At 43.0% G+C, this 27,847-nt stretch overlaps 1 protein-coding gene across 4 annotated transcripts in view; it reads right to left on the reverse strand.

Moving 5' to 3' along the window:
• The window catches only part of MTUS2 (microtubule associated scaffold protein 2), a 317,585-nt gene that overhangs the window by 52,985 nt on the left and 236,753 nt on the right, over positions 1-27,847 (reverse strand). For all 4 annotated transcript variants that reach the window (XM_074815895.1, XM_074815897.1, XM_074815894.1 and 1 more), the window contains 2 exons: positions 16,630-16,728; positions 11,545-11,753 (listed from right to left, as the gene is read on the reverse strand). In XM_074815895.1, coding sequence (XP_074671996.1) covers positions 11,545-11,753; positions 16,630-16,728 — 308 coding nt within the window. The remainder of the gene's footprint in view (positions 1-11,544; positions 11,754-16,629; positions 16,729-27,847) is intronic.

Genomic DNA, 27,847 nt, shown 5'->3' on the forward strand with positions numbered 1-27,847 from the left:
ACTTGTGTGGGATGTAAAATATTCATCACACTCATTTGGTGTAAATGAACATGAACAGTGGGAATATCTCTCTTTGCAGAAGGGAAATTACTCACTGGGCTCTCTTCTACAGCTCACACAGAGCTGTGCACACACAACCATTCCTGGCTCTGCACCTCCTGATGTATGTGGTTTTGCTTTGACTTCTTGTCTGCCCTCAGTATTGCACTTAGGTAATGCACTGGCAGGACACCACACTGTCTGGTCCTTCTCCAGTGTCCCTGCGACCCTGTCAGTGATACCAGGCCCTGTGATGCTCCAGCCCTATCCCCATACACTTGCTGAAAACATGTCTTCCCAGAGGATAATTGAGACAGCAGAACAGACCGTAGATGTGTGCTTCATGTGTGTGTATCCGTGTGCAGGTACAAAAACACATAACTATTTTTCCATATAAATCCCCAAATAAATTAGACATACATTAATCTCCAAGACTCAGTCACTTTGACTCCCCAGTTTTAATTGGGCTATTGCCTATTTGGATGCTAAGCACTCCAGGACTGGAACATCATCTTTACACCATCTGCAAAATGTCTAGCATTCTGCTGGGATAACTGTGAAATAACAAAAATGTTAATGCCCTAAATTCTAATGAGATTTTTATATAGAGGTCAAATATTAACTAAAAGGAACACATTAAGTCAGCCAAGTGCTTTCTGTTTTTAACACACCCAATTCAATCCAGACAACATCTTTTTGTTCCTTTTTGGTGTAATTCAATTAAACACAACAAGCTAATGTTACTTAAACAGATTTTGTTGCACTGGCAAATCAGAAGATAAAAACTAATTTTTCAAGTAAGGCTAGCCTTTATGATTTGTGATGGCTAAAACCAAATCAAGGCAATTATACATCAGGCCTGCTATTTCTGCAATTAAAAAGCTGGCACATAGGTGGCTTGATGGACATTTAGCATTGCCAGATCTTTGTTATGGATAATAAATCATTCCCTTTACTAGTCTGCAGAAGCAGTATGATCCATTAAAAAAACTTAACTTCTATTACACTGATCATTATTGCCATTATTATTATGATGCCTACATACGTCATTATTGGACACATCTATATTAATGGACCATGCCACTTTGCCCTGGCAGTAATGTAAAACCACAAAAGTATTACTGCCAGAAGTCTAAAAATACAAGCAGGGAGAAGGTAGGGGAGGCCATGGGTATGTATCTGAGGGCAGGAAGGCTGCTGGGATGCTACGACAGGCATCTCCAGGTGAGGCTGCAGCAACGGACGGAGCTATCAGGTGATGCCTGAAGTTGGCCACATGGGTGAGAGGGACATGGATCTGCCAGAGGGACGGGTTACTGGAAAGTAACCACCAGCATGTAAATATGTGTCGAGTAACTCAGTGGTCATTGCTTCTTCTGGGGGGGTAAAATGGCATTTCCTACCTCTCTAGGTTCAGTGTGACCTCCCTTAGACTTTTATTAAAAAATTTGGTCTTGAAATTACTTCTGAAGATTATCTGTGAATCAGGGCATGGCCTCCCATTTTACAGCAACTTTATAGACTGACATTTGGTCTCATCATACACTGCAATAGAAGTGAAATCTTCTGAATATGTGTATAAAACAAGAGCTGTGCTGAAAGGTTTGTCTCTGAAGGGAGGCTCAGCTTTTTGATTCCCAAAGGGAGGACGGGATCTCCCCCACCCGGACAGGCCAAGGCTTGTCCACCCCACTGCTGACAAGAGTTACGGATTCTTTATTTGCTTCTTCTTAGGGAAAACTTTGTCTAGTCTCATAAAATTCCCTGAAAGGTATCTATAAAATGTCATTTCTTAAGTATTTCTGTTCTCTCATGGAAGTAGAAAAATTCTTCAATTTCTGGTGTGATTAACACTTTCATATATGAACCTTGCACCTACTGATCTACAATGAATTGCAAAGTCTTTGTTCTGTCACATTCTTACTAGAAATCTTGGTAGATTATCTGTGGAGAGCAACCATAGAACCAAAGAAAGAAAATTTAAAAAATAATGATGATTGATCTGAGGAAATTGCCTTTGCAGTATGTGTCCAGCAGTAGCTGCTGTACTGCGCTGCTTAACACATCTGTGGGCCCTGTATGAATCAGGAGCTGCCTGGTTTCAAGCACTTTGTGAGAAAGGCGCAGGCTTCTCATCCCTTCAACTGTTCAGGAAAGGTAATTTAGAAATACCTAATATTACAGCTCCTGTTCAGGCAATTTTGAAAATTAAAATTGTTAATTCAGAGACAAGAAATTTATTAATTCAGAGAAAAGCATGCCTACTTCCCAGTCAGTTCACAATCATTTCCATTTATCTGGTGAATAGAGTCTGATGTTATAAGTGGACTCAAAGCACTTAATAGTTCCACAATTACTCTACCACAGGTATAACCACAGCAACCACACAGGGTCTATGAAAGCGCTGTTCCAGACTGCCTGTACCAAGAACATACATTCACATGTTTAAAGCAAATGCTGCTAATACATTTCTGGCACAAAGTACTGATCTGAAGAGTGTCAAAGGCTCTGAGTTCTAGAATCGTTATTCACTATTGTTTTTTTTTCTGATGAAACAAAGTTTCACGGAAAAATGCAGGCAGCTTGAATCCAATATATATCCTTTGGAACATATTGGTATTGACAGATTGAAGCTATGGCTCTAACAAACCCTGCCCAGATCCATACTGGATTTCCTTGGATGGACAATGTGATGCTTTCAGGGTTTTTGCCTGAAATATAACCCCAGTAAGCATGAACACCACTGGACCACTGATGGGGCCAGAGCTGACTGATTGTGGTGCTAAGACCAAGCGGGATAGAGATCCTCATGTTGTCCTTAGGCCTGGAGAAAACACATAATATTGCCCCCAAGCTCCCTGTTCTGGAAATGAAGGCCAAGCCTAACAAGAGGTTGGAAAGTGAACAGTTACTCAGCAACTCACAGTGTCTCTGTAACCTGAGAATGGCATGACCAGTGTTTCTTGCAAAGAACAGGATCCTTAACTAAAAATAGATCCTCCAGTTTAAAGTGGGAAAGAAATTCTGAATCTTAGAAAATGAAATTTTGTCTGACTGTGAAAGAGGTATTTAAAATACATGGGATTTAAAAGGGACACATTTCCACCCCCTCCTTTCATGCCCCCTCAAGAACGGCATGAAAACATTGTGATTCGTGTTTTACTCTGTCCCCTGCATGAGCCAAGGCTGTAATACCACTGGAACCTATTACTCATCATTGCTTTTCACACAGCCCCCAGTTTACATTGCCAAATACCTCAAGCCCACCAGATGCCAGATACCCTGCTTGGAGGCTGCTATCATCACAGGAGCCACTCCTGACCCTCATTCTGCTTTTTTCCTCTGAATGCAGTATAAAACCATGGCTGTCAAAGTCAGTTGCTTACATGGAGACCAATAATATAAAGAAAAGGAGAAAATAAATTCACCTTTACCTGATACTTGGCACACAGTCTAAATGTATTTTTGAGGACAACATGTAAATAAAGAAATCTTTATTTTTTAATGAACATTTAAAACCTTTTCAAGAGAAGCATTAGAATGCCTGGGGCTATTTCTTTTTTATCTTGAAATTTGAAATATTTATGTGTAAATAACAAAATTATTCTCCAACCAAGGGATACAAACGTACCCTAATTGGGGTGTTGTTTCAAAACAAGGACATGTAACTACCCCCCAGGGAATCATGTTCTTCCACCCCCAAACCCAAAATTTGTACTATTAGTCACAGCAGTGGCTGTGAGAAAGCCACTGAGGACAGGGGGAGAAGCCAAGAGGTTCCCTGCACTTTCTTCCTTCTGTCTTGCATGGACTGCAGCAGACCAGGCCATGCTGTCTGGGAGTGGTGTAGGGTATCTGCAGAAGTCTAACATTTGCTGCCAGTTTGGCTGCAAAGCTGCTGAGAGACCCTTCAGGTCTGTCCCCAGCTGAGGCTGACCCAGGACACTTGTATTCACTAGTGAAAAGCTCTACATAGTGACAGGGTAGCAGCGCTTTGTGTCTTACTTAAATGGACCCCTTTGAGTACAAGATGCCCGAGGATAGTACTGGGCATTGGATGGTGTCATGACCTGCAGAGTAAAACACGGAAGGTGCAGCCAGATGCAGAAATCAAATGCAGTGACATGTTTCTAGAGCTGCCTAGCATTTGTTACTGCTCCAAAAGGAGAGACTGAGAGGTCAGGCAGGCCCACTGGGCAGCTTTCCCTCCTGTCCTGGCACCACCTTTGCCTGTGGATCTGTGAAGCAGACCCATTTCAGCTTGGTGCACACTGCCTGTGCTGGCAGCGTTGTGCTGGTTCCCATTCACCTGCTTCCCTGTTCCCCCCCTGTGTCCAGAGTCAGCAGGTTAATTCCATCAGGATTAGTCCAGCATTGCCATGAAACCATTTCTGAAGTGCTGGCAGCGGTGTGCCACAGCCAGCCATGCCAGGCAAAGCCAGGCAGTGCCTGCTCCACCAGCACAGAGGGGTCCAGACAGGGCTTGTCCTCTGACACTGCAAAGGAAACAGAAGCTACAGGGAGAGAATAAAAATCTCTACCAACATTTCACAAGTGGAGTCCCCTGAGCACTCTTTTTTATTCCTTTTCCACTGCAGTTCCCAGTGGCCAATTGCTGGATGAAGATAATTAGCCCTTAATTAACATCAGTTTTATACATATATATGTATGCGTGTGTATATATATGTATTTTTCCGCTTGTTCTACTTTAAAATCCTACTCAGCTGAAAACATATAGTTAGCATGTTTGAGGCATCCCCTCTTGACACAGAAAGAAGCAGCAGCCTTTTTACTAAGCAATTAATTCTTCACCTACCATTTTCCCAGCTATGCTCCCACCTGAATTTGCTCAAATATCAGCCTTTAGCATTTCCCCTTAATACTCTTCTGCAGATCCTTTGTGCCTTCAGGATTTCAGGCAAGGAGAGGAGTTTACTGCTGCTCCCTTTCTGCCTCTCCAAATGCCATTGCTCCTGTTGCCCACTGCCTGCTTCCCCAGGGGTGAGTTACTCACTCCCACTCCTCACCCCTCAGGACAGGGTCTGAGAAAACCATTGTATTAGAGACAGGGTTGGTCCAGCAAGTTTCTGCCTCCTGTTTTGATTGCTTTCCTGGTTCTTCTCTCCTCTTCAGCCGTATGGCCATAGGTGACAAGCCTGGAGCAAGGGAGACCCAGCCAGACCCAGGAGAAGGAGGTGCACCTCAGAGGCAGAGGTTATCTAACTGCCCCTTTTGGAGTGAGGAAGGAGCTTGTGCAAGTGAGTCCACATTGCAGAGGAAATCCTGCCGTGGAACCCGCACTATCCAGGAGCACACAGCTAAAACATACGGAATGGGAGACTGCACCACCCAGCCCCACTCCCACCTCACACAGCGCCTGCCGCAGGAGCCCTCAGCGGGGCATTTCTCTCTATTTTCTCACCATAGCCAATATCCCCCATCATCATCTCCACTCCAGCCAGCTCACACCCTCATGCCCCTTTGATGGGTGTGTGACTGCATCCAAAAACCAGCAGTGGCACAGTAAAGCAGTGCAGCACCCAGGTGGATGGATGTTCGCATGGTGGAGTGGGTCTATCATACAGCCGCAGCACAGCGTACAGCACAGCACTCCCCCTTTGACCAGTGAATAGGCATGTCAGTACTCATTTCTGAATTTGCTTATCTCTTCATTCATTATGTAGTCCAAGGCCTTATTTATTACCGATGCTGTTCTCTGCACTGACAGCAATACTGATTTACTTCACAGGCTGTTCTTTTGTCATCTCACCCCGAGTGCATCACCAATACTAATTTTTTTCCTCCAGGGCGCCCTCATGTGATGGCAGTTCCCTGGTGTCCCCATCAGGGCATCGAGGCACAGGGAAATTAAAAACATCCCTTAGATCCTGTGCTAGGTGAGAGGTGGGTTTTGCTGGCAGATCTGAAGGGTGCAGTGCAGTGAGTGTCTGGCTCCGCAGTCACAGCAGCAGAGCACTGAGCACTGAGAGGTGCTGCGCAAGTGGAAAATGAAGAGGACACTCTGGCACAGAGGTGGAGAGCTTGGATGAAACGATCTTCCTATAGGCCCTGTATAGCATCCTCTGGTAACATCCAGTTACCCAGAGGATGAGGAAGGGAAAAACATTCAGCTGCTTTAAGGTTTCTATTCCTACAGCACCTTACCTTATCACTGCCTGTCTTTTAGCATCCACAGCAAATAAGCAGGGGGTCCGCAGAAGGCAATTTCCTTCAGTTCACAAACCCTGATCCATTCCTTGGGCAGATCGACCATGTGTGAGTGTCCTGGGGGTCCCATAGCAGCTGCATTATAAAGCCTTCATTGTAACGCTTGCAAGTAAAGGAGCACCGCTCGATTCTTACTGTTCTGTTTTACTGTAACAAGTAGCCCCCAGTACCATATCTTGTGCTTTTCTACTTAAAAAGCAGTTTGGAAAGCCCTAAATGATGACAAAGTTTCTTTCTAATTTTTTCCTCTGAAGTAAACAAAGTCTTTTGTTTGTCTCGCAATAAAATGTTTTTGATTCATATCCCTAAACTCGTCAGGGTTTGACGAGTCCAAAATGGATTTTTTCCAGGATACACGATGAAACAATTGAGTTGTTCTGACTGCTCTGGACTCCAGCAGGAGCAAAGAAAAGACTGAACTTGCTAAATACAGGAAATATAGCCAAGCTGTAATAATGATGAGCAGAAGAGGAGTGGCGCTTTTCTAAGGACTATTCTTGGGCCAAATCCTAACACATTTCGCAAATGTTAGGAAAGTAGTACCCCTGAAAGCCAGAAGGTCAGTCTTTCTGATGTGTGCTGGCTTCTTACCATTGTGCCACCACCAGGCACAAACAATAAATATATTTGTCCTAACTCATTCTCAAGAGAGTTGTGAAAATACACCATTTTCAGCTCAGCCTGAGGTAAGCACTTGAAATGTTAGCCCAAATTACTGTTTTGGAGGCAATGGTGGGAAGTACCAAGCAACTTATAACCAGTGAAACCAATTCTGCCTCTAATACAAAAGGTCATTAATATTTGGACAAGGTAGTTATATGACACTGGGTGGCATAGTGTCCAGACAGACGACAGAAACATTACTCTGAAAAATACACACAAGCACACACATATCTCAATTATTTGAATGGGGAAAAGGTTTTCCTTGTCCATCCTAGATTTTGCAGGATGCTGCTATGTGTGTTTACTTGTCTGGAAGGTGTGTATTGTATACCCACCCCACACTCAGGTGTGGAGACAAACACACACACTGGTGTCACACTAGGGACACATCTTTCCCAATGTTGGTAGACACCAAGTGCTGGGACGTCATCAAGTACTGCGGTGCTGTTCCAACTCTTCAGGGCATCTGTGTGGTTCCCCCACTTCCAGCTGATCCGATTGTGGTCCCATACTGGGACTTCTCCTGAACAGTTTTCCCCCCGTGACGAAGACTGCAGCACGAGGCAAGTCTGGAAACCCCTCCATGCCCATGCAGAGTACAGGACAGACTAGCCTAGCATAACTCTCTCTTACCTGCTCCCACCCTTGGGGTCTGCAGCCCTGAAAGGATCCCTTCCCCTCACATGCACTGTGTATCTGGAGTCCTAATTTGAAATTTCAGAGGCAGAACTTGTTTAACCGGACTCCACTTTTCAGCTGTTTGGGCATGCTGTACTGCCAGAAAGGCATTAGCCCAGAGTCCAGGGCCTCAGCGCACTTTGGCCATGACAATCCTCAGCACAAACACATCTGCTCTGAGTGTACTAGAGGTACGAAAGTGGATTTTTTTTTTTCTCCCTGTTCATGTCCAGAAGGATTTATCCTCCAGAATTTGTCACTTTGGGCTACTGTCCTTTAGATGGCACTGTTACCACTTCAAGGAGGGACTGCTGTAGGCCACTTTGCTGAACAGGTCTGAAACTGGAACAGGACTGTCATTATTAATGGGCTAACAAGCCAGACCAGGTCAGGGGTGACCCAAGTCAGGGGGAGCCGTTTGTGATATTTGCTTTAAAAAGTCTTCATGGTATGCTCTTCACAGTAGCACTCCAGCTCCTGCCAGTCAGTTGTTCACTTTGGAGTACCCTTCACAGCACAAGGGTTGTATTGACATGATGAACATCTAACAGCTAAGGGCAAACTCAGTCTGCTCCTTTTCAGAACAAGTTTGAAGTGGTTCCCAAAGTCAACAGGAGTCATACATGTATATCTGAGGGCCTTAAGTAATTAATCTGCTAATTAAATAATAATTAGAAGCCATGCTGTCCACAGGCACTACGATCATTACTTTTCATACCTAGCTAAATGCTTATGTCAGAACCAGTGCTTTAGATTTTTTTGTCCGCTGCCTCAGTCATCACCTGCTTGGATAGTCTAGGCTTTTTCCCAAGATAGCAAATTGGTTTAGCTGTCATTTAATGGGTCTGTATTAAGTACTGCTACATGTTGTGCACTCCTTGATGCCTATTAAATGAATCTTGCCTATTGAGAGAATTTTCAGCTGAGAAAGAGAGATGATTACAGGATAAAATTCAGCAGTGGTCTGGAACAGTCAGAAAACAATTCCAACAAAACTTAAAGAAAATGGTCATGAACCTTAAAGTGGCTACAGCAAGTGCTTAAAATTAGAAAGCACTCAAAGAAACTGCTGGTGTGGGTCAACACTCTTTACTACATATTGACATTCTCTTTCTTCAGCTAAACATGTCTGTTGGACAACTTGCATTGGTGGTTTCCCTAGCTCTGGAGAGGGAACAGAAACAGTGTGAGGAAGACAAGAGACCTTTTAAGACTCAGTCCAGTCCTTGCTGCCTGGGAGTACATTTTCCAACAGAATTCAGATCCAATTCAGAGAAAAATCCATGTTTTGGACATTATTTTGGTGTAGTGTAAGGAGAGAGAGAGACATACTAAAATTAGGCTATGGGTGACTATCAGCCCAAAGAGGCTCTCTAGCACCAAAGTAGGATTGGACCCTCTGCTAAGCAGAGTAGAACTGCCAGTTGGTCAAATCAACCCCAAACATCTCTGGAATAAGGCCCCACCTTGTTCCTGAACGAGTATTATTCCCTTGCCAAACTACAGTTCTACTCAGACCTCAACCATTTTGCCTGTGGGCTTCTCAGAAAAAAACACACACAATTATTATTATTTTTATCATGGGAAAAGTTTCTTTTTCCATGCTGCCCTAACTCAAAGCCGGTCAATGCAATTTTGCTCAAGCTTTCAAACAATAATGCCATCTCAGAAAATGTCCACAGATTATATTTTTGAATGACACTTAAAAACTTGGAAGTCTGTGTCTATGTTGCAAGACAACAGACTGCCCAATTATGCAACTGCTTGAGTAGTCCCAGATCATCCCACTACATGTAGGCTCTCAGCTTAAGCATTGAATTTAAAAGTGCAGCAGACTTAGGCCTCACTGGAGGCCTCAGTCAAGACAGGCAAGTACCTCAGTCAGAAATTCAGACCTTTGTTGCTGTAAATTGTCTTCTGGAAGTGCTCACCTGCTTCCATTCACTAAAAATGGAGCCTGAAGCAACCATACTCCTAATGTAGGTACCACATCTGAGTGTGTTATGGATAGCTGTTGGGCTCATGCTGCCTGTGCAGTTTGTCACCCAGGGAAGCCAGGGGTGTCTTTGCCTGGGAGGGGTCCATGTTACACAGCTCCCAGCAGCAAGCAGCAAGACACGAGTGTCTTGTGCTGCACTGAATGGTGATGTACAGATATATCTATACTCCAGGGCGATCAGACAAGCCCAGAAGGGACTGACACTCAGGCTGAACACAGGTAGTGAGTCCGGCAGTGGATCTGAAAAAAATCTACATCTAATCCTGCCCAAGCCTAAATGGACTTAAATTCCACAGGTATATGATTTTTTACCTCCAAGCCCTCCAGGCACTCAGAGGAGTATTACTGCAAACCCCCAGTTGGACTGATAGTGCAGAGGAGCTAGAAACATAAGGCACAGCTATGCCTGGCGAGGACTTGGAGAGAATTCTTGTTAAATAAAGTCCCCTGAGGTGTTCAATTTAGGAGGCATTCTAAGGACAGATCTAACATGCACCAAAAGGATGAGAGTCTTCTCAAAGCTCAGCTGCAGCAGCTGTTCTCATTTAAAACATATGCAGAGGAGATCAAGGAGATATGCCCAAGCTTCCAGAATTCCTTCAGCAAACTGTGAATGAGGCACGAGATGAAAAATCTCTCCCCAGTGAACAACGCATAGACAAAGCTGAGCAGACACTGCTCTGCCCTTTTTTGTTTCTTTCTGCTTTAATCAAGGATATTCCACAGTCAGCTCCAAAAAAAAAGAAAAAAAAAAGGCTTTCACAAATGCCCATCAAACCCAGAAATATCAAGATGGAAGAAAAATAAAGGGGGAAAGTCCCCTGGGAAGGTATTTAAAATATTTAGTACTTTTTACAAATTCCCTGTTTTTTCAGTTCAGTGAAGCTCTCCCCCGGCAAGATCAGCTCCTACTTAGGGAAGAGCATGAACTACGGTACTTGTTCAAAGGTAATCTTTCCACTAATATAAAAAAAACTCTGAATAAAGTATTTCAGAATTTGTAAAGACTGTTTGAATCTGTGTTTTGTTTTTTTGTTTTTCTCTCTCCCATTTAATTCTGAAAGTTTACTCTTGTCTCTTCCAAAAGTAGGCAAACAGGCAATCAAGGATATTATCCAAACCTTGGGTCCTAATGCTGGTGATCGTCTGCCTGTTTTACAAAGTAGTTGGGACACCAGCTTAACCTGGGATGGTACAAAATACATGGGCATCAGGGGAACCAGGTCTGGACCTCAGAGCCCAGCTAGATTTCCCAGATCACTAAATGGCTTTTGAAACAAGCAGTACCTACAAGTCCTTCACGGTACTGTGCTGTGGTAGCCTTTTAAACTTTATTAATTTTGTCTTTGGTTTAGTGAATAAATAAGCTTCTCAAATTATTGACATTTTCTTTATGGTCTCTAAGCCTGCTGAATGCAATCTAAATGCTGAGACAATGTTATTATAACATCTTCAGGAATTGGCAGCTCTGTAACAATGACCACTCTACCTGGTCTGTGGTGAACAGGAACAGTAGATAAGTGCTGTGAGAAAGCAAATCTTTTTCTTCGTCCAGCTCCTTTGGTTCACTAGATCACACGGATTTTTTTTGCATTTGTTTGCAAGTATCAATATCTCAGTTACATTTTCCATTCCAGCTGTAGTGGTCAGGGACTGGGACCTCTAAGTTTCTGCATTTGCTTCACTCCTAAAAACATCCTGAAACCCCTCCATGCCTGCAACAAATGCTTCAGTCACTATTCTTCCAAGTTCCTGAACTTCGATTTTCAAATACATAGCCTCAAATAATAATTCCTTCCTCATAATAACTGTTGTAAAGAAATTACATGCTTTGCTCCCAAGAACAAAATTTCAGCGACTGTGGAATAAATTTGATTAAGTTACTGGTGTAAAGGCAAAGTACCTTTCCAGTGGTAAAGAGTACCCATTGCACTTACCTGCCTGAAAAAGTGTTGTGTTGTTATAGCAAAGACATCAAAGCCACAGCTGGCCCTTTTAAGCTCATCTCGAATATTGCTTAATTGCTGGGACTGCTCATCACACTTTTCCTTCAGTCTCTGAACAAACTGCTTTTCAGTGTCTCGACTTTCTCCTGGTTTGGGGGAGAATCCATTCTTTGGGGTGGTTGGTCTTTGCTTGGGATGTCCTACAAAGGAGGGAAGAAAAGACCATCATGGTCATTTACTTTATATGTATGGACATGACCTTCATGTGTTTCTAAGGCCTTTGGGACTCAGCCCTATAAAAGAAAAAAAGGTCTGTACTATTCATACAGACCTGTAATGACACTCAAAAAAGAAGCAAGAGAACAGTGAAATGTGTTTCCCTAGGGGCCAAAGCTCAAAGGTTTCTAACAGTCATCTCGCCTCAGGCTCTGAGCCTGAAGGTCTGCTATGACTTGAGGAGAGCTTTCCTAAGAGTGTTTTTCTGAGAAATGAGGTCGTTAGAGGAAGGATTCACTTCACCTGTGTTAGACATCTACAAGAATAGAGACCTGCATCTTGATGTGTGATGCTGAACACTCCTGAATGGCAGTGAGAGAAATGGGTGCTTCCAGGTTTAGAGTCACCTTATCTTATTGTGGATGTGGAAAACAGTTGGATGACATTTACACTCTACACACAATTTTTTTGGCCATCTTACCCTTAAGTTTGGTGACTTATCCTCCCCTGAATGCAAACAGCATGGGTTGTGTGCTATTGGGATATCATTGTCTCTTTTTATCAACAATACTGCAGCCTACCTTGCCAGTTCCTCTTGCTCTCCCCTTTATAACACTTCTAAAGTTGCAGCACAAAACAGGTATGTATAGAAATGCCACCAGATACCATGTAATGCTGACTAGTTACAGTTCTGCATGGCTTCTCTCTCTGCACCATTGGTCACCCCAGAAGCACTGTATGGTTTGCCTGCAGGAATGGGTCCAGACAGTCTCTGGCTCCTCTGATGTGCTGCAAGCTGACTTGAAGCAAGCCTGATCCTGTATAAAGATGTGAAACCACTAGTGTAGCTTGTCTTTAGGATATCAGCTCAAATACAGTGTCATATTCACACAAATGGCACAGGAACAAAAGCTTACTCATGATAAGCCACTCCAGGGAAGTGGGACTTCCATCCTAATTAAGTTCATATCCTGCCTGAGTTAACTATCCATTTCTCTGGATATACTCAGTTATGAGGATGAAACAAGAAGGGGTAGTGTTCTGGTAGTGTACATTTGCTCAAGCCACTGCTTGGACAATCTGTTTTGTCTTTACTTTCTTAGCTTTCTGAGAACTCTCCCATGCAAAAATTTGTGGTCAGCTGCACAACACCTTTGCACAGCTTACTGATTGTTTTTGCTACCCTGCAGACATGGGTCTGGATACAGATGAAAAATTAACATTTCTGTGTTAGCAGAACGGGTTGGGTGTGCAAGAAAATGAAAAAAAGGATATCTTGTAGTTTTATAGTCCTGTAGTATACAGTTCCTGAAAAATAATACAGAAACAACGTCTCCAGCCAGTCCTCAGCAGTGAATGTAACAGGGGATGGTATTCTGCCATAGATACTACCTAGCTCCTTCCTAAAAACCAGAAGAATACTTTCACAGAGATGTATATGAGTTTGAGCCTATTGGTGAAGTAGAGCATTGTTCCAGAGGTGATTTTGGCAAATGTGCTTTAGATATTTTAGATCTTTAAGACTGTGGCCTGGATGTGCAAATGATCTTCAGGGCAATTTTACTAAATCAGGCAGGGAAGAAGTATGGCTTTGTCAGAGCAATACTCCAGGAACGTATTTCTACTTTTTCAGATCCCCAGCTTGTGTGGAGCCACTGGGAACATATCTTCCAACTTGCTCGACTATGTTCTGGCTCCAGGCTAAGCTGACAGGGAGCTAGCTCCAGCAGAGATGCTCCCTCATGTCTCCAAGTATCTCATGCCACAGCTGCAAAGAGCCACAGGTGCAAAACAGCCTTTGAAACTCTTTGTGCCCATGACTTGCATTTGCAAAGAGGAATACCAGGTTTTGCAACATGTCAAGACTAACTTCATGATGTTGCAAGACCTAAATAATACAATATGGGATGTTAGAGAAGACTCTCTGTCATAAGAGCGTTCAACCAGCATAACTATTGCCTTCTATCCATTTTCATGTCAGTTAAGGCCTGTACACCTTTTTGTGCAGGAATGATATTTTCTTACAGCTTCTTTCATTCATTTAAAGGGGCTTGTAACTGGGCAGTAGGTATTATCACAAAATAAGAAATTCATAAAAGCAACAGCCATAAATATCTGCCTCCTTAGTATAAAAATCTCAGGTTGTTTAGACAGTATGGTGATGTTACAACAGAAGGCATAGGGACAAGTGTAGGGGGAAGCCCTTGAAATCAGTCCACTTTTAATTAAAACAGAAATCCATCAGGTTGTTTTATTTTATATCTTTCTAGCTTTCCTGTTCACTGGAATATTTGAAGTGCACGTCTCTGTGTTGTCCTTGTCAGTATTATAAGCTGTCCTTGTAAATTAAACTGTGCTATTCTCCTCAGGGATAAATCTGAATTTCTCGGTTCATTTGGGTCTGAAAAGCAGCTTACTAGGCTTATTCTGCCATTGATGTCTCTCTTCTGTTGCTTTGCGCAAAACAGGGTATATATTAATGATGCCGGCCCTGAACCTGTTTTTTGCTGATGGTGGGACCAGTGGGGCAGACCCACTTTACACTGAAATCACTGAACGCCTTTGATCCACTTCAAAACTCCCAGGTCGTTTTTATCTACCTGAGTGTTTGAACTAAGGAGACATAACAAGTTTATACTCATAATTAACACAGTCCATGAGGATTTAGATGAGGAATGCAATTTATTTGCCTTTTAACTGTGCAATTTCTGACATTTTGGTAAGGAAAGTGAGGAAATTACTCTGAGAGGACTGGTAACAAGCAACCTGTAGAGTGAAAGATGTCAGAAACAGACGGCACCATCCTACAGTGGAGTGGAAGGAAAGCACCTGCATCTATGTACACCTGCTCCTATACACAGATTTCAGGAATAGTATTGCACCAACAGATGAAACTGAGATCCCTACAAGACTCTGTATCTTAAAACTCCCTTGCAAGTCTTCAGGGGGACTGATCCAAATTCTAAAGACCACATTCAAGGCTGAAAAAAAAATTGTAGAGCAGTCAAAACCCAACGCTGATTAAAAGGAACTGCATGTGAAGAGGCCAGTAACAGAGGGAAAACAACCTAGAATGGGCACTTGGAAATTTTAGAACCTCTTCCATGGCCACATGTAGCTGTGGTGGAGTTACCTGGGGGTCACATGCTTTCCTATCACAAAGTGTAAATGCCACACCAGTTTGTGATCCTGATGGAGGAAAAGATGTGCTACTGCCCTTTAGCTGCAGCTGCACTCACTGTTTGTCCTTTTAAATGGCTGCTTTTATTATTTTGTGAAATTGTTAAATAGGTGTAAAATAGCTTTGTTATTGCTGTTGTTATTTCAAAGAATGCTAAAGGCTACTCTAAAAAAAAAAACAAAGAAGATGAGGTTTATTTTCCTATTTGATCCTTACAGTGATAAACAATTCTAGGTTGTCATAATTTCAGACAACCAAGCTTAAGAAATGCTAAATCATTCTGATGGAGAGAAGGTAGTTAGTCAACCTCTCATGAGAATGAAGAAACCTTTGAGGCCTCATGAATTGGATATGTCAAAAATTTAAGCCTTGAAAATCATTAAGTCACCCGTGGAAATGAAGGCCTCCTTAAGACAATACGAATACACAGTACAAATATGCCTATGTTTCATTTTGCTTTCTAATTCCAGTGAAAGCACATCAGCTGTGCTGTAACATGCTGCTACAGCCACAATGAGTGCTGGTGTTTAAATTGGACTCCCACTGTTAAAAATGCTAGTGAGGTGATGGTCTGGCACTCTCCGCAAGAAATTTGTCTTTGGATCTCTCTTGGTGATCTCATCAGGTGCAAAATAGCCTGAAAATTATATGATTCGGAGGACAGTGTTAAGCTCATCTCTTTACCCTAGTATCTTAGTAAGGAGAAGCATTCTGAGTCCTGCTGGTGCCTGGAAAGATTAAATTTAACCTTCCATTTTCTTGCTTTTGTTGGTTGGGAAGGAGAAGAATAGGGATTGAGTTTAGTAAACATGAAGAGACGATGCAGGTTGTAGGAGCTGAAGAGCTGTTCTACATGCAAATGAAGAAACATGGGGTTCTATCCCCCATAATTATAACGCAAGTATTGTATAGCTGTAGAGATGGTTTAAATTTTTTAAGTAGAGTCTGAAAAATGAGTTAGCAGAAGATAAACTGCAAGCACAATGAAATCAGTGGGACCATGACCACTCATTTCAGAAGCATTTAGATCAGTCAAAGGCCAGCCTTACAAAAGCCTTTAGGTACCTTATACATTCGTTAATGTACACTTAGTAGACTTAAATAGAAATAAGTTCTTTTCATTTCAGTAAATAAACAAAGGTATTCTTCAGAAATGCTAAAACCATGTGTTTGTGACCAATAGTGAGGGATAAGTTGACAATGCCCCAATAATACTCTGAAGGTTATTTCTATAGAGAATCCCTTTTGCATTTATGCACAGAAATAGCCCAGGAAATTTAGTACCTCTGCACAACAGTAAGAGTAGATTCAGAGTAATATACTATCACTCCAGGTAATTGTCTGAGGTGTCTTTTTTTTCACTGTATCTATCTGTTCTCTTTTTACATAAAAAAAATAATGATAAAAAAAGTGATCCTGTGCCCTTAAACACGTAATAGCAACAACTCTTCGTTTTGAAGGAGAGATGATTGCATGGTTGTAACAAAGAAAACCTAAGTCTATTCAGCTCATGCACTGGTATGATAAAGTCTGCCATACTCACAGGCAGCTTAATGAACCTTGGACACAATCAATCTTCACTAAACAATAGTAGGTCTCAGATTTTAGTGTGTTAACAAGAGATGCAAAGTCAACAAGTTTAAATCTTCCCTGAAACAGTGCTTTGTGTTCATAAATACCTGGTGAATGGAGCTTGGTGGCTGTTATGGCTGATCTCTTAGGGGATGAGACAGCTGGTCTGTTAGCATCCTGATCTTTTTGTACTTCTTTCTTCAGACCTGTTTTAGAAAAAAATAAAGGTAGAAAGAAACCCATTTTATAATTGTTTGCAATTATGCAGAACTATGTCACTAAGATACATACCAGAATGGCGACATGTTTCACCAATACACATCCTAGGCTTTGCACAGAATGATACTACATAGTACTTCTGTGTTGGATGCCAGCCTGCCACTTCTGCAAGCATGACTGTGGGCATGTGGCTGAGCTGACATGCACAGCATTAAAGAAAGTCAGAAGGCGGCCTTACACACTATCCTGGTTCTTCAGCCATCTGCAAAGTGACAAATGCAATTAAGGCACAAACAGCTACATGGGCAGCTCATTCTGTCTATTCTGAGCTTGGTGTTCTGTCTCTTCACCTTGCTGTGCATCCTCATCCTGGGCTGAAGGAGAAGCTGAGTAGGACTGCACAAAGCTGATTTAAGTTATCTGCAGGGCCCTGCTCTATCAACTTTTTCCCCAGGTTAGGAAACTGTTTTCCCAAGAGGGTCTCATACAGGCAAGAGACAGGTTTCTGCAGAACCAGAAGCAGGTAGGATGTGTCAGAGCTGTGCTGGATGTGGCGCCCCAGACAGGAAAGCCGGTCTCTCTGCCTGTACAGTAAGTCAGGCAGGGCCAGAGAGGTGCAGCACATTCAGTGCACAAACCTACACCACACTGTGCCAGTTCAGGACACAACAGGGTCATACCATTGCGTTGCTGTCCATAAGGCTGAACCAACACCTGGTTCATGCTCAGCTATGACCCAGGCATGTGCCAGTCTGCCTGCCCTCCTCTCCTCTCCTCTCCTCTCCTCTCCTCTCCTCTCCTCTCCTCTCCTCTCCTCTCCTCTCCTCTCCTCTCCTCTCCTCTCCTCTCCTCTCCTCTCCTCTCCTCTCCTCTCCTCTCCTCTCCTCTCCTCTCCTCTCCTCTCCTCTCCTCTCCTCTCCTCTCCTCTCCTCTCCTCTCCTCTCCTCTCCTCTCCTCTCCTCTCCTCTCCTCTCCTCTCCTCTCCATGTTTATAGCTCTCCAGATTACTCCTTGACCTCTGCATTTATCCTTTTTTCTGCAGCTGCTAATTCTTCCCACTGACAGCACCATGCCCCAGAGCTCTTGGGTTATGATCTCCAGAAACTATGTGCTAGCTTTTCCTCTTCCTTTAATTTTTCAGTGGGAGGCAACTCAGTGTCTGCTATTACACCTCCCACCACTGGATCTCTCTGATTACAGGCTCAGGATGGTCTGTCAGTTGTCCAAGCTCTGCAGTCACCAACTGCCTCTTGTAGGAGGGAGCTAGATACAACTTCATCTGAAAGCCAGAGCGACCACCCAAGCTCAGCTCACCCCTCCTGCCCACCCACAAATCCCATCAAAATAGCTGTGGGGACCATGCTGAATGCAGTAACAAGAAAGCCCTGCCCTGCTGGTTTGCCCTTGGCGTGACAGTCACAGCCACAGGATTTCATGCAGAAAACATTCACCAAGGAAGTAAGAATGAAGAGCAAGAAAAAGAAAACCCCTGAGACATGAATGTATTTTCCTGTTTGCTTTCCTTCTTTACTGTCAGTGTTTGTTGGGGGTTGTATTTTAGCCTGCAGGACTGTGTCACAGCCCCTGGATACACAGAAAAAAGAGACATTTAAGACAAACCACTCATCATAAAGGAAAAATAATGTTTGACTTAGTAATTTTCAATTCTCTCATGAGAACGTTTATGAATGTCTTGTAGGAAAATGTCCTACAGAATCTGAACTAACTGAAGCAGGAAAATAAAACCATATTTTCTTGGTGGTGCTTAAAGATAGTGGCAACCCAAAAGCTAACACTGTCTTCTGTTTTGCTTAATGCAGATATGATGTGGCTATTTCAATAGTGGAGAAAAGTGATCATTTTATATGGGGATTATAATCTTCAGGGACACTTACTGGATGACTAGTTTTCCACCCTCTCCAAAGCCACAGCTAGTCACAGTTGCAGTATCAGGCTTATTTTTGATGCATCATTTACCCTTCCACTTCTGTCTGCATCAGGACTTGGAAGCAGCGAGCTGTGGAAGCAGCATTTGCCACACACCAGAGGCTGAGCTTCATATTTTCTAGCACCGTCTCTCAGCATTTGCTTGCAGAGTGCTTCTGCAAAGAGCACATGCACACACACAAGCCCTGTGGCCAACTATTTGTGGGTGAACGGCACAGGAGAAGTTCTAAGACCCTCTTTGACTCCCTCCTACTGTTCATAGGCAAATTGCACCATCAGCCATCAGGGGCTGGTAAAGACTGAACTCTTCTTCATACCTTTACTTTGGTCCATCTCCATTTTCTCTGCTGTTTGGAAATTGGACATGTTGAGGCTATGATTTTCATTTGTGGTCAATACTTTTCACAGTGAAGTGACTGAGGATATAAATTTCCTGCGTCTGCTATCAGCTATACTGTACTTTATTACAGAGCAGGACATAAAATAAGTTTATGGTGCCATTTCATTACTAAGGACCAAGTGAAAGCAATGTGAGATGGGAGCAGCTGTGAGACAAACCCAGAACTTGTTTTATAAGGTATAGTTTATATGGTTACAGATTTGAGAATTTCTTTTTCATGGCAATGAGGCCTTGTTTCTTCTGTGGTTTTCAAAATAAAAATATGATGCACAAGTGGGTCATATACCAAGCTCCTCTGTAAATTCATGATGGCAAACATCAAACACAGACAATGGTAGGGAAAGCGTGCTTTCCTTATGCTTTCAGCACTAACAAGGGGCATATAAATACTTAACTATTTTTGGTTTTGAGACACTTTCAATGAAGAACATCTGGGAAATTAGTTCAGCCTCTTAACCTTAAGCAGAAAGCAAGGAACAATTCCCCAATTAGAGCTCAGTTGAAAGAAAAGAGAGCAAAGAAGCAAAGAAGCCCAGCAAGCACCATTGCTCTGCAGAGGGCAAGGTGAGGTCTGCAGAGAGCAGTGAGTGTTGCACATGGGTGCAGATGCTTGTGTACATCAGGGACAGCTGCATGGGAAACATTGGCCCCAGAAGGTGGGAGATCAGCAGAGCTTGACACAGGTTGCGAAAAAAGGTGCAAATAGATGCTTGGCGAGGACAGAAGAGTAGGAAACAAGGATAACTGCCTTCCTTCAGTTTACAAGATTAGGAGAGCTCCTAAGGTCTGGTAGGGACAGCAGTGCAGCAACTGGGGAAGTAAGGAGGGGTTGTGTAGCAAGGGAAGAGCCAGTGCACAGCACAGCCCTGCTGGGAAGGGACTGGGGAGAGGGGCACATGGAGCTAGTGACTTTTTAACTTCCCATTCTTAAGTAGAAGGGTCCTGGTGGCCTCTCTGTGGCCCTCCTTAGTGAAGAGGGATTTAGGAGGCACACAGCAGGCAAAAGAAAGGACAGTCCACAGGAGCAAACAGTTATCGCTCTGCTAAGCTCATCACCCACAAGGAAATCTTAGGGGAAGAGCCGTCTCTGGCATCAGACCTCAAATAAGAACTTGTGCTAAATGTTTTTCTAAAAATGGGGTTTGTTCTTTCTCTTCTCTTTTGAAACAATAGCTGTTAGTTGGTTAAAAGAGAAACCTTTAGAAAACATGTCAATATCAAGAGAAGATTCTGCAGGGAAAATTCATTTTTAAATGACAAAAGTTCAGGCTCTGAATTTGTCATTTCACAGAAATCTAGAATTTCAGGTTTAAAAAAATCTGTAGGAGAGCGTTGGCGTGATCATCAGCATAATGCTGTACTGCAGGGTATGGCATAGCAGAAGGTTATACAGTTTGATCTTTTCTACTTCAGAGTGTACTAGGAGTAACTCAAAGGTTATAATGTACATAAAAAGTTTGATGCTCTGCTGTAACTCAGGAAACAAGACAAACATTTCAGTCATTATTACGGGCCTGAACCTGTGTAAAACCTCAAATAGTACTTTGACTGTTGTATGTATTTTGAAATGTCAAAAGGTGTTGTGTGTGCAATCATAAAATATTAAAAAATATGTAAAATACAATTATAAAAGGAAATTAAGCACCACAAGTGTGCATTTCTTGAACCTGCACACTGTTTTAATTTTGTTTTAACTTTTTTTAAAAAAAAATTATATTAACTCTGACCTGGAATAAAATTTACTTCAAACTCTTAGTATTATTGCCCACAGGCTGGAAATATGGCACTCCAGTTATCTCTGTGCTAAATGTCCATACATTAGCTTTATTCCTGCTGGCTGTGTGTGTTGGGTTTGTGTGTGTGGCGGGGTTTTGGTAGCAGGGGAGGGGGTTTGGGACTAGTGTCCCCCTGTAAGAAGCTTCTCGAAGCTCCCCCAGCTCAAAGTCAGACCTGCCTCTTGCCAAGGCCAAGCCCATTAGAGATGGTGGCTGCGCCTCTGCGACAATGTATTTAAGAAGGGGAACCTGGGAGGAGGAGGAGTGGTGAGAAGGAGCTGTGAGGGAGATCACAAACACTGATGTCAGTGGAAGAAAGGAGGAGGAGTAGTGGGGGAGGTTCACTGGAGCAGAGACTCCCCTGCAGCCCATGGTGAGAGGGCAGGCTGTGTCCCTGCAGCCCATGGAGGTCCATGATGGAGCAGATGCCCACATGAAGCCCGTGGAGGACCCCATGCTAGAGCAGGTGACTGGGCCCGAAGGAGGCCATGACTGAGGGAAGCCCATGCTGGAGCAGTTCATTGCTGGGAGGATTGAGACCCATAGGAGGGGCCCACACTGGAGCAGTTCATGAAGAGCTGCAGCCAGTGGGAATGACTCATGTCAGAGAAAGTTCACAAAGAACTGTCTCCCATGAGAGGGACCCCACGCTGGAGCAGGGAAAGAGTGTGAAGAGTCCTCCCTCTGAGGAGGAAGGAGTGGCACGGACAATGTGAACTGACTGCAACCCCCATCCTGTGCCACCTGTGCCACCAGGGGAGAGGAGGGAGAGAAATCAGGAGTAAAGCTGAGCTCAGGAAGAAGGGAGGGGTGGGGGAAAGGTGTTTTTAAGATGTGGTTGTATTTCTCACTGTCCTACTCTGTTTGATTGGAAAATTAAGTGGTGGTGATGTTTAAACTAAATTCATGTTCTTTTTCTTCCCCTAACGAGTCTGTCTTTTGCACATGCCCATAATGGGTGAGTCATCCCTACCTGTCCCGAGCTTTTTGTTTTACTTTCTCCTCCCCATTCCTGAGGGAAAAGGAGTGAGCAAGTGGCTGTGTGGTGCTCAGTTTCCCTCTGGGATTAAACCAGGACACTGAGTAATCAAGGTTCTTAGCACTGACCCTCCCAGCAAAAGGCTCCTGGCAGAGCAGGAACCATCACTAACTTCCAGGCTTCCAGGAACACCTTCCAAGCCTCTGCCCACCCCCTCCACTACAGGAACTCATGGAGTATGAATTTGCCTTACCGGTAGCCAGGAATCAAAGCCAGAAACTACTAATTTTTATATGAATTTACATTCCATTTAAGGTTACAAATCTCCCAATGTTTTCTCTCTCTTGAAATCTATACTTGTATACAGGAATGGATATTTCAGGCCATAAGATAACTGTGAGCATAAATACTTGCTCGTGTTTTCTACTAGTGTGGTTACAGCATTTGCTTTTGAAAAATACATCCAAATGCACAGTTCTGAGAAGGTATTTACATTTCCTAATTAACATACACAGCCTGCTTCAAACCAAACAGAAGAAGCAAAAGCAAAATCATTAGAAATACAGGCAAAACACTCCAGACATGTTAAATCATTCAGCAATCAGTTGGAAAAACAGCAGACAAACTGTGCTGGTTTTGGCTGGGATAGAGTTAACTTTCTTCATAGTAGCTAGCATAGGGCTGTATTTTTGATTTGTGCTGAAAACAGTGTTGATAATACAGAGATGTTTTTGTTATTGCTGATCAGCGCTTACACAGAGTCAAGGCCTTTTCTGCTTCTCACTCCTCCCCACCAGCAAGTTGGCTGCAGGCGCACAAGCAGTTGGGAGGGGACATAGCCAGGACAGCTGACCCCAACTGACCAAATGGCATACCATATGGCCTCATGCTCAGCATATAAAGCTGGTGGAAAAAGAAAGAGATGGTGGGACGTTCGGAGTGATGGCGTTTATCTTCCCAAGTAACCGTTACATGAGATGGAGTCCTGCTTTGCTGGAGATGGCTGAACACCTGACTGCCGATGGGAAGTGGTGAATGAATTCCTTGTTTCGCTTTGCTTGCATGCACAGCTTTTTCTTTACCTATTAAACTGTCTTTATCTCAACCCATGAGTTTTCTCACTTCTACTCTTCCTATTCTCTCCCAAGTCCCGCCATGGGGGGAGTGAGTGAGCGGCTGAGTGGGGCTTAGTTGCCAGCTGGGGTTAAACCGTGACATGAACAAAGCCACTTCTCCACTTCCCCATCATTGCTGAATGTTAGCCTGGGAACCAGAGCTAAATACACCTTATCTGAGACATCTTCTTAAGAGCTGCTGCATAATCAGTGCTTGTACTTGCCTATACCTTTCTGAGTCTTTAAAAGCTAGTATGGTGGGATAGGCTTCAATTTGCTTTCACGCTTTGGACTGAAAACATGTTAACAAATTATGCATTCAGTATTTATTCCAAAACAAATCCTAACATGCTGTAGACATCATTAACAATTCAATGGGACTGGTTGCATTCAGTTGGATTCCAGCTGTTCTCAGGCATATTTTATAAATTAACTAATGCAGTCTGCAAGTTTAAAAAACCCAAGGAAGTGTTTTCAGGCACTCACAGGCACAGAGAGCCACTTTGAGCTTTCTTCTGCCTTTCCCCCTGATACCAACAACTAGTCATGTCCTTAGTGAATAATGACATGTCCATGCACACATTGTTTGAGACAGACTGAGCAAAGCTGGAAATATGATGGATTCTGTAGAATAAGAGCAGTCTGATTCTCTCTAGAGACTCTCTACTTCCTGTGATCTATGAGACACTGAAAGAGTGTGAATAAATAAGTAGATGTAGAAGAAAGACTATGTATTTGTTGAAGTAGAACTGCTAGCGCTTGTGCTTTTCCCTTTGTGTTTGTTTCAAATTTAAAGTCAATCTGTTAAGAAAAAAAGGACAAGGACTATTTCATTGACTCGTCTGAAAGTGATTGTTTCCTTTCTATATTAAAAAGAAAAGTCTCTTTATCTGGTATTAAAAAGAAAAAAGGAAAAATTAAACCTGAAAAAATGAACCATTCTTTGGACTGAATAGGAAATCTCAGGGTAACTCAGAACATCCAACATTGGTTGCAGAGTTAAAACAGCTACTCCTTCTCTTCCTATCATTTTACATGGATCCCATGGCATTTTACTGTTGCTTGCTCACACAGTTGTGCTATGGCATGTTTCAGAGTGGTTCCCAGAACAGAGGTTGGAAAACTTGGAGTTGAATGTCTCACTTTCACCTGCAGTGTAGTGCTGCATATCCCTATGTTCAGTACAGGAACAATGTGAATGTAACCCACCGTGTATTCACTATTCAGCTTTTAATGGAAAGTGTTTGCAAAGGGGAAAAAAGTGGCAGCAGACTCTTCTTCCTTCATCCCTGCAAGAGCACTGGTGCTTGTTTCCCCCCTCAGATGACCTTATCTCATCTCTCTCCCTCCTGCTGAGGTTGTGTTGTCTGGATTTTGCAGAAGCTGATTAAAAGAAGCACATTTTACACTGCTCTTGCTGGTGAGAGCCATGATAATACTGGCCTTCTATTTTTCATCTTGACCGATTATATTTAACAGCCTGTCCTGTTACATACGATTTACTGGTACTTGTAAAAGCACAGGAATTGACTGGGTTAGCTTTTTGAACAATGCTTTTGATTGTCTTTAGTTTAATGGGCCAACTAGAAACAAGCTGCTCAAATGAATTCCTTATTGCCACTGTCACTGCACTGAAATTAGATTTCTTATGGGAAATAAGTCAGTTACTTGTCTGTGAGATAAACATTAAATAAGAACAATAACCAAGCTGAAATAGGTATGCCATAACGCACATACCCCAAACCCCACAACAAGGTATAGAAAATATAAAATCATTCAGCTCCCTAATTTCATAGACCATTGGGTGGCAAGTCCAGCCCGGTGGACAGACCTGAGGTCTGGAACCAGCAGCAACCTGATGCTCAGAAGTTTGGATCAGGACTGCAGGCACAAACAAGGGAGCCCAGTATCCTGAAGGTGAACAAAAGTTTCAAAAGACAGCAGAGTTTAGAGATACCAAGCTGGATTTTCTGTGGGTTGCTATGTTCTGAGAGAAGGATGTGGCTGAACAAGACCAGACAGGGATGAGACCATAGAGGAAGCTGTATTACATGAAGTGAATAAAAACTATGCAGAGCTGGTCAGATGTAAGCCACTTCTCAAATCCTTACATGCAACAATTAAGCCATACTTTCTTTTCTTCCTGAACTGCATGCAAGTCCTGTTGCCTTTGTGGGAGCCACGCACTTATGTCCCCCGCACAGACCTACCCTTTAGCTAGACGTTCCTGCTCATGACTTACTCCTGAATGTGCAGAAGAGGCCATAGCACTACAGAACAACACATTGGTTGCTGTGCCTATGGTGGCACATTTATTCACCTGTGGGCCTAAGGTGCTCATAGCACACAGAATTGTACAATCAGCTTTATCAGAAGGACCTCTGAAGTCCTCTGGTCCAGCCTCCTGCTCAGAGTGGGTTGCACTAGAGCAGGTTGCACAGGGCTTTGTCCAACTAAGTTATAGGTATCTCTAATGACGGAGGATTCACCACCTCTCTAGACAATCTGCTCTGATGTTTGAACATCTTCACATGTGGTCAAACAATGAGAATTTTCTGTGTTCCAATTTGTGTTTGGTGTCTCTTTCCCTGTCACTGTGCACCTCTGAGAAGTGTATGGCTTTGCTCTCTCTGTATCTTCCCATTAGATAACTGAAGAGTGCAATAAGATCTCCCTTTGCCTTCTCTGAACAACCTCAGCTCTCCCAGCCTCTCCTTCTGACCTGTCCTGTTGCACATCCCCGTCCCTTGACCATCTTGGTGGCTCTCTGCTGCTCTCATTCCAATATGTCACACTGTTCTTGTCCTGGGATTCTCCAAACTGGACACAGTTGTCAGTGGCCACACAAGTGCTGAATAAAGGGGTACGACCACTGATGCTGCAGGTCATACTCTTGCTAATGTACCGTTGTATACAGGTAGTCTTTCTTGCTGCAAGGAAACATTGTAGGCTCAGGTTCACCTTGCTGTCTTGCAGGACTCCCAGAAAGGGCCTTTCAGCAGAGCTGTTTCCCAGCCAACTGGCCCCAGCCTCTCCTGTTGCATGGTCTTATTCCCCAAAGGGGCAAGACTTTGTATTTGCCTTTTTGAACTTCATCAGGTTCCTGCAGGTCCATTTCTCCATCCTGGTGATGTCCCTCTGAACTGCAGACATATTGACCTCCAGCATATTGACCAATTCCCCCTGCTTTGCTATCATCTGTGAGCTTGCCGAGGGAGTGCTCTATCCCACTTTCCAGGTTTTTAATGAAGATGGTAAGCAGAATTTGACCAGTATCAGTCCCTAATGGATGCCAAAGTGTACCAGCTGGACTTTGTACCTCTGAACCACAACACCCTGAGCCTGATGGTCTAGCCAGTTTTCCACCCACCTCATTGTCTGTCCATCCAAGGTCTGCAGCAATCTGAGATACTCTAGGACTTTTTCCCAGACAATCACAGAAGAACCTGGATATGAGAAGGGAATTGCAGGAAGAGGTTTCAGGCCACACTCATGCTGTTGAGTGGCTACCAGCATGATTTTATACGGAGTATATGTCACTCCCAGGCTCGATCTATGCAAGTCCCTTCCAGAATGGGAAGCCTGGAAAGATGAAACCAACACTCCTAGCCAGGAAATAACCTAGGTCTAAGGTAATTTAATTATAAACAATGGATTGCAGTGCTGGGTGAATGCACTATACTGTATCTAAGCAGATATGCCTGCATGGTGCTGTACTTTGTGACTCTTCAGACCTGTCAGCACCAGCTCAGGAATTGCTGCCCATCTGAATCCCCTTTCCACTGCACAGCACAGACATGCTCCTCTTGGATTGCTAACTGCTGTGGTGTGTTATGCTGATGGGTTTTTTTATGGACCCTGAAGGGCTCACCAGATACACCACTAATTGCACCATGTCAAACTGAAAGGTTTTGTCCAAATTACGACAGAATCAGAGCCTGGTTTGATTTAGGATCGGAGTTGTCCCATGGTGAACATTAATCTAAGGGGTTTGTATTTGTAAAAGAAATCCCCTGTGAGGGTGGAAAGTTGTTAATCTGCTATCTTCTGAACATTGCCTTTTGTAGATACTCCCACGTTTTCAGAGAAATTTAAACCAGAAAATTCATTATATGTGTGCCTCAAAGATTATATATTTTTATCAACATCTGTGGAAAGAGGAAATTTATATGTCTTTTCAGAGGTGGATCTTAGCTGCAAAGTGGAGAGCTGCTTTCATCTGTCTTTAAATAAATATGAAACAATAATAGAAATGGTAAATATTAGTTAGATTATCACTGTATTTCTCGAAGCAGGTAATACGTTTAAGTGAAATGAAAGGACCTGTCTCACTTTTTCTAGTCAAGTATGCTTTTTTAACATTTTTTATATGTTGACAGGCATGTAAATATGAAAGGGGTCTAATAACACACCAAAAAAGGGCTGTGCAACACACTGAGAGCTAATTAAGTGCACTCTTTTCATAGACTAGTTGAAAGGCAATCGGTTCATGTCCTCAAAACAATTTGCATGACAATGATCTTCCACTGCTATTTGTCCCATGCCAGAATTTTTTTTGATCATCTGAGTCACTGCACAGTAGCAGCTATAGGAGACCATTTTCATTAATTAAACATATTTTATTCCCTGTAGTTCAATTTATTTGACAAGCACTTTTAGTGAAATATCAGGAGTATAATCTCTCTTGAGCAGTTGTCTTTTTTTTTTTTTTAAATGAGAATTTACAGTACAGGTGGTCTTCTCAGGTAACATCTAACACATGAAATCTTTCATGTGATTTTTGTTGGTTATTTTCAACTCATTAACATAGGTAGATATGCTCCTTTGTGAACTAATTTACTATTCATACATAGTTAAAATGATGTACATCTCTGAAATACAAATGTAATT

Source organism: Strix aluco, chromosome 2 (assembly GCF_031877795.1).
Source record: "Strix aluco isolate bStrAlu1 chromosome 2, bStrAlu1.hap1, whole genome shotgun sequence".
In the NCBI taxonomy this organism is placed as follows: Eukaryota; Metazoa; Chordata; class Aves; order Strigiformes; family Strigidae; genus Strix; species Strix aluco.